At 39.6% G+C, this 3,355-nt stretch overlaps 1 protein-coding gene across 1 annotated transcript in view; it reads right to left on the bottom strand.

The window, feature by feature from the left end:
- Positions 1–3,355, bottom strand: part of PHLPP2 (PH domain and leucine rich repeat protein phosphatase 2) — a 72,835-nt gene that overhangs the window by 44,389 nt on the left and 25,091 nt on the right. Inside the window, exon 3 of the mRNA XM_004704564.2 lies at positions 723–913. Within this exon, the coding sequence (XP_004704621.1) occupies positions 723–913 (191 nt within the window). The remainder of the gene's footprint in view (positions 1–722; positions 914–3,355) is intronic.

Below are 3,355 nucleotides of genomic sequence, written 5' to 3'. Positions count from 1 at the left end.
ACTGATGTTCAGGTCGGTTTATACTCGAGTATATACTGTACGTACAACCATGTTCATTGCAGGGCTATTCACAATAGCAAGAAGATAGAAACAAGCTAAATGCCCATCCATGGGAGAATAGATAAACTTTGGTACATACACACAATGGAATACTACACATCAAAACCATGAAACATTTCATGACATAGATTTAGAGAATATTATGCTAAGTGAAGTTAGTCAATCACAAAAGAACAAATATTGTATGAGACCACTAATATGAAAAAATTAAGATGAAGTTTTCCTATCATATGAAACAGAAATTAATGGATGAGAGGGGAGGGGAAAGGGAGAAAAAGAAGTAGTAGGCTAGCAGGCAGATAAGGATTAGTTTGGGTGAAGGGGAAGAATATCCAAAAAGAGGGCTGGGGGGGCGTAGTGAAGGAACAGGGCAAGTGATGGGAGTGTTGTTGATAGGTTATGTAAGTAGATCTAGTGCCCAGCAGTGGATAGCCGCTAGCATTCTCTGAGAGCATGGGAGGCAAATACACCTCTTTCTTCCTTAAATTAGAATGAGTGTGTCTGTATCTTCACTTATATCTAAGAAAACTAAAATACAAGCTTTATAATGTAATCTTTAATAATGTCATGCAGGCTTCCTTAAAAATATGAAAAAGCTATAAAATACACGTGATGTTTCTTAAGTAGAAAATGAAATGAAGAATAATCTTTGTGTGTCTTACCTTTCCTCCAACCAAAGGCAAAATGTGCATCTTTCCAGTCTGACAATCCTTTACTGAGGAAACAATCAGGCAGGTGCCACAGAGAACAACTAAGCGTTCAGCCCACTTATGCAGCTGGGTCTTTCCCTTGCGTACACTGTAGATGCCAGACAGAAGAATTCGGTCCAGATGATCCATCTGGCATGGTTTTTCTGTAAAGAAAAGAGTATTCCAGAGTTCACCATTAAAGTAGTACAAAATGCACCGTCATCAAGTTGGCGTGAATGCATAGTGACCCTGTAGCATAAAAAGCAGTATCAGAATGCCAAAAGGGAAAAAGAAACCAAAAATTTGCGGTCACTGAGTCAACTCCAACTTACAGTAACCCTAAACAGGGTCTCTGAGGCTGTGATTCTTTATGGGAACAGATAGGCTCATCTTGGACTCACAGAGTGGTTGGTGAACTTGAACTACAGGCCTTGTGATTATCAATCCAAGGTTTACTTGATAATGCCACAGTTTCCTAACATTCAACAATCCTATTTATAGATATAAGTGATCAAGCAAAACAGGTTTTAGAAAATAAGTTTTCAATCCTAATTACTGATGTTCTATAATTGATTATCTGAATTTTGGCTTAAAAAGCAGGATTTTACTTTGGCTGCCACTTTTTTCCTTTTGTTTTTTTTTTCGTACTTTTATTAGGGGCTCTTACAACTCTTATCACAATCCATACATGTATCCAGTGTGTCAAGAATATTTACACAAATGCCACCACCATCATTTTCAAAGCATTCTCTTCCCACTTGAGCCCGATATCTGTTCCCCATTTCTTCCCCGTCCCTCACCTTCCCGCCCTCCCTCACAAACCCTCGATTACTTATAGATTATTGTTTCCATATGGTACATCGTCCTCCGTCGCCCCTCACCTACTTTTCCGTTATTCGTCCCACTGGGAGTGGATTCTAGACTGATCATTATGATTGATTCCTTTCTCCCCCCACCCTACCCTAGTTTTCGTGGTATCGCTACTCTCCTTGTTGGCCCTGAGGGGTTTATTTATCCTGGATTCCCTGTGTTTCGGGCTTGTATCTGTAGCAGTGAGCATGCTCTGGTCTAATCCATTTTGTAAGGTAGAACTGAGATCATGATGGTGGGGGGGAAGGAAGTACCAAAGAACTAGAGGAAAGCTGTGTGTTTCATTGGTGCTACACTGCACCCTGACTGGCTCATCTCTTCCCTGTAACCCCTCTGTGAGGGGCATTGGATCTCCACTCCATCCCCCCCCACCCAGATGGGCACTGGGTCTCTACTCCATGCCCCCCCCCCACCCAATTCATCTTGGGTATGATTTTATTCTGGGTCTTAGATGCCTGATACCTGATCCAATCGATACCTTATGATCACACATGCTGGTGTGCTTCTTCCATGTGGGCTTTGTTGCTTCTGAGCTAAATGGCCAGTTGTTTATCTTCAAGCCTTTAAGACCCCAGATGCTATATCTTTTGATAGCTGAGCACCATCACTTTCTTCACCACATTTGCTTATGCATCCATTTTGTCTTCAGCGATCGTGTTGGGAAGGTGATCATCAAAGACTGTCGGAATGTTAGAACAAAGTGTTCTTGCATTGAGGGAGTACTTGAGTTGAGGCCCATTATACACGTGAAACCTTAATTCTTAACATATAGATATAAGTACATAAATATATTCTCCTATGAGAAGTACCACTTAAGACCCAGAGTTATATTTATCTCTGTCTTCTTTCTTGACAAATTCCTATAATGTTGCCTCTTAATTACTGGGTTGTTGGTCATTATCTTCTATAAGAAATACATGATAGGATTTATTATCTTTTTGTCATATTTCACTTTTCTTACACTGAAAATATTCAGAACACTGGGTTGTGTGTACCACTGCCAGTTATAACTAGAAACTTTAAAAAGATAAAAATGTCAAGCTTTTGAAATTTCCCAAATTTGGTCACATCTAGTGACATAGCCAGTTGATCTCAGTAAGTGAAAAATCACTCCATTCACTTGGAGGAAGGCTCATAATACTGTTTATCAGCAGTTTCATCATCTTTACATCTGAGTTGCTATTAGGTTTTGAAAAAGATTGTGTATTTCATGGCATATGGTAGTTCATATGAGAGTTAATGGGAAATTACTCAACAAAAATAAAATTAAAAACCTTAGGGAAAAAAAACAAGAACTGAACAGATTTTGGCCAACACACAGTCCTTAAACTGATTACAGCTTTCCTTTCATGTTGTTGTTTTTGTTTTGTTTTTTGGGGGGGAAGAAAATAACTTTATTTTCATTAATTCAAATAATTATATCACAACAGCTAGCTTAAGGGGGCTACACAAACCCAGCCCCAAACATGTGACATCATCTCAATACAGAAGAAGGCCTTCTTCCAAGGTGATTCTTAAAGCAAGGAAGTGATTAATGATGGAGGAAAGGTTTAACTTGTACACGTTACAGGGCCACTATCAGTTATCGATTTAGGCTAAATTAACTTGGTCATGACAGATGAATTTTCCTGTTCCTCGGTCTGAATGTGATTAGGCCAATCCATTTGCAAATTTGCACTGCTTCAGCACCTCACTGAAACCCTCGCAGAGCTTGAGGTCGCCCTGGTTCTGGGCAC

The sequence above is a fragment of the Echinops telfairi genome, unplaced genomic scaffold (assembly GCF_000313985.2).
Source record: "Echinops telfairi isolate 266 unplaced genomic scaffold, ASM31398v2 ScPeMD7_2291;HRSCAF=2852, whole genome shotgun sequence".
NCBI classification, from domain to species: domain Eukaryota; kingdom Metazoa; phylum Chordata; class Mammalia; order Afrosoricida; family Tenrecidae; genus Echinops; species Echinops telfairi.
Note: the sequence above shows the minus strand (reverse complement) of the source record. Positions and strands in the feature narration are given on the sequence as shown.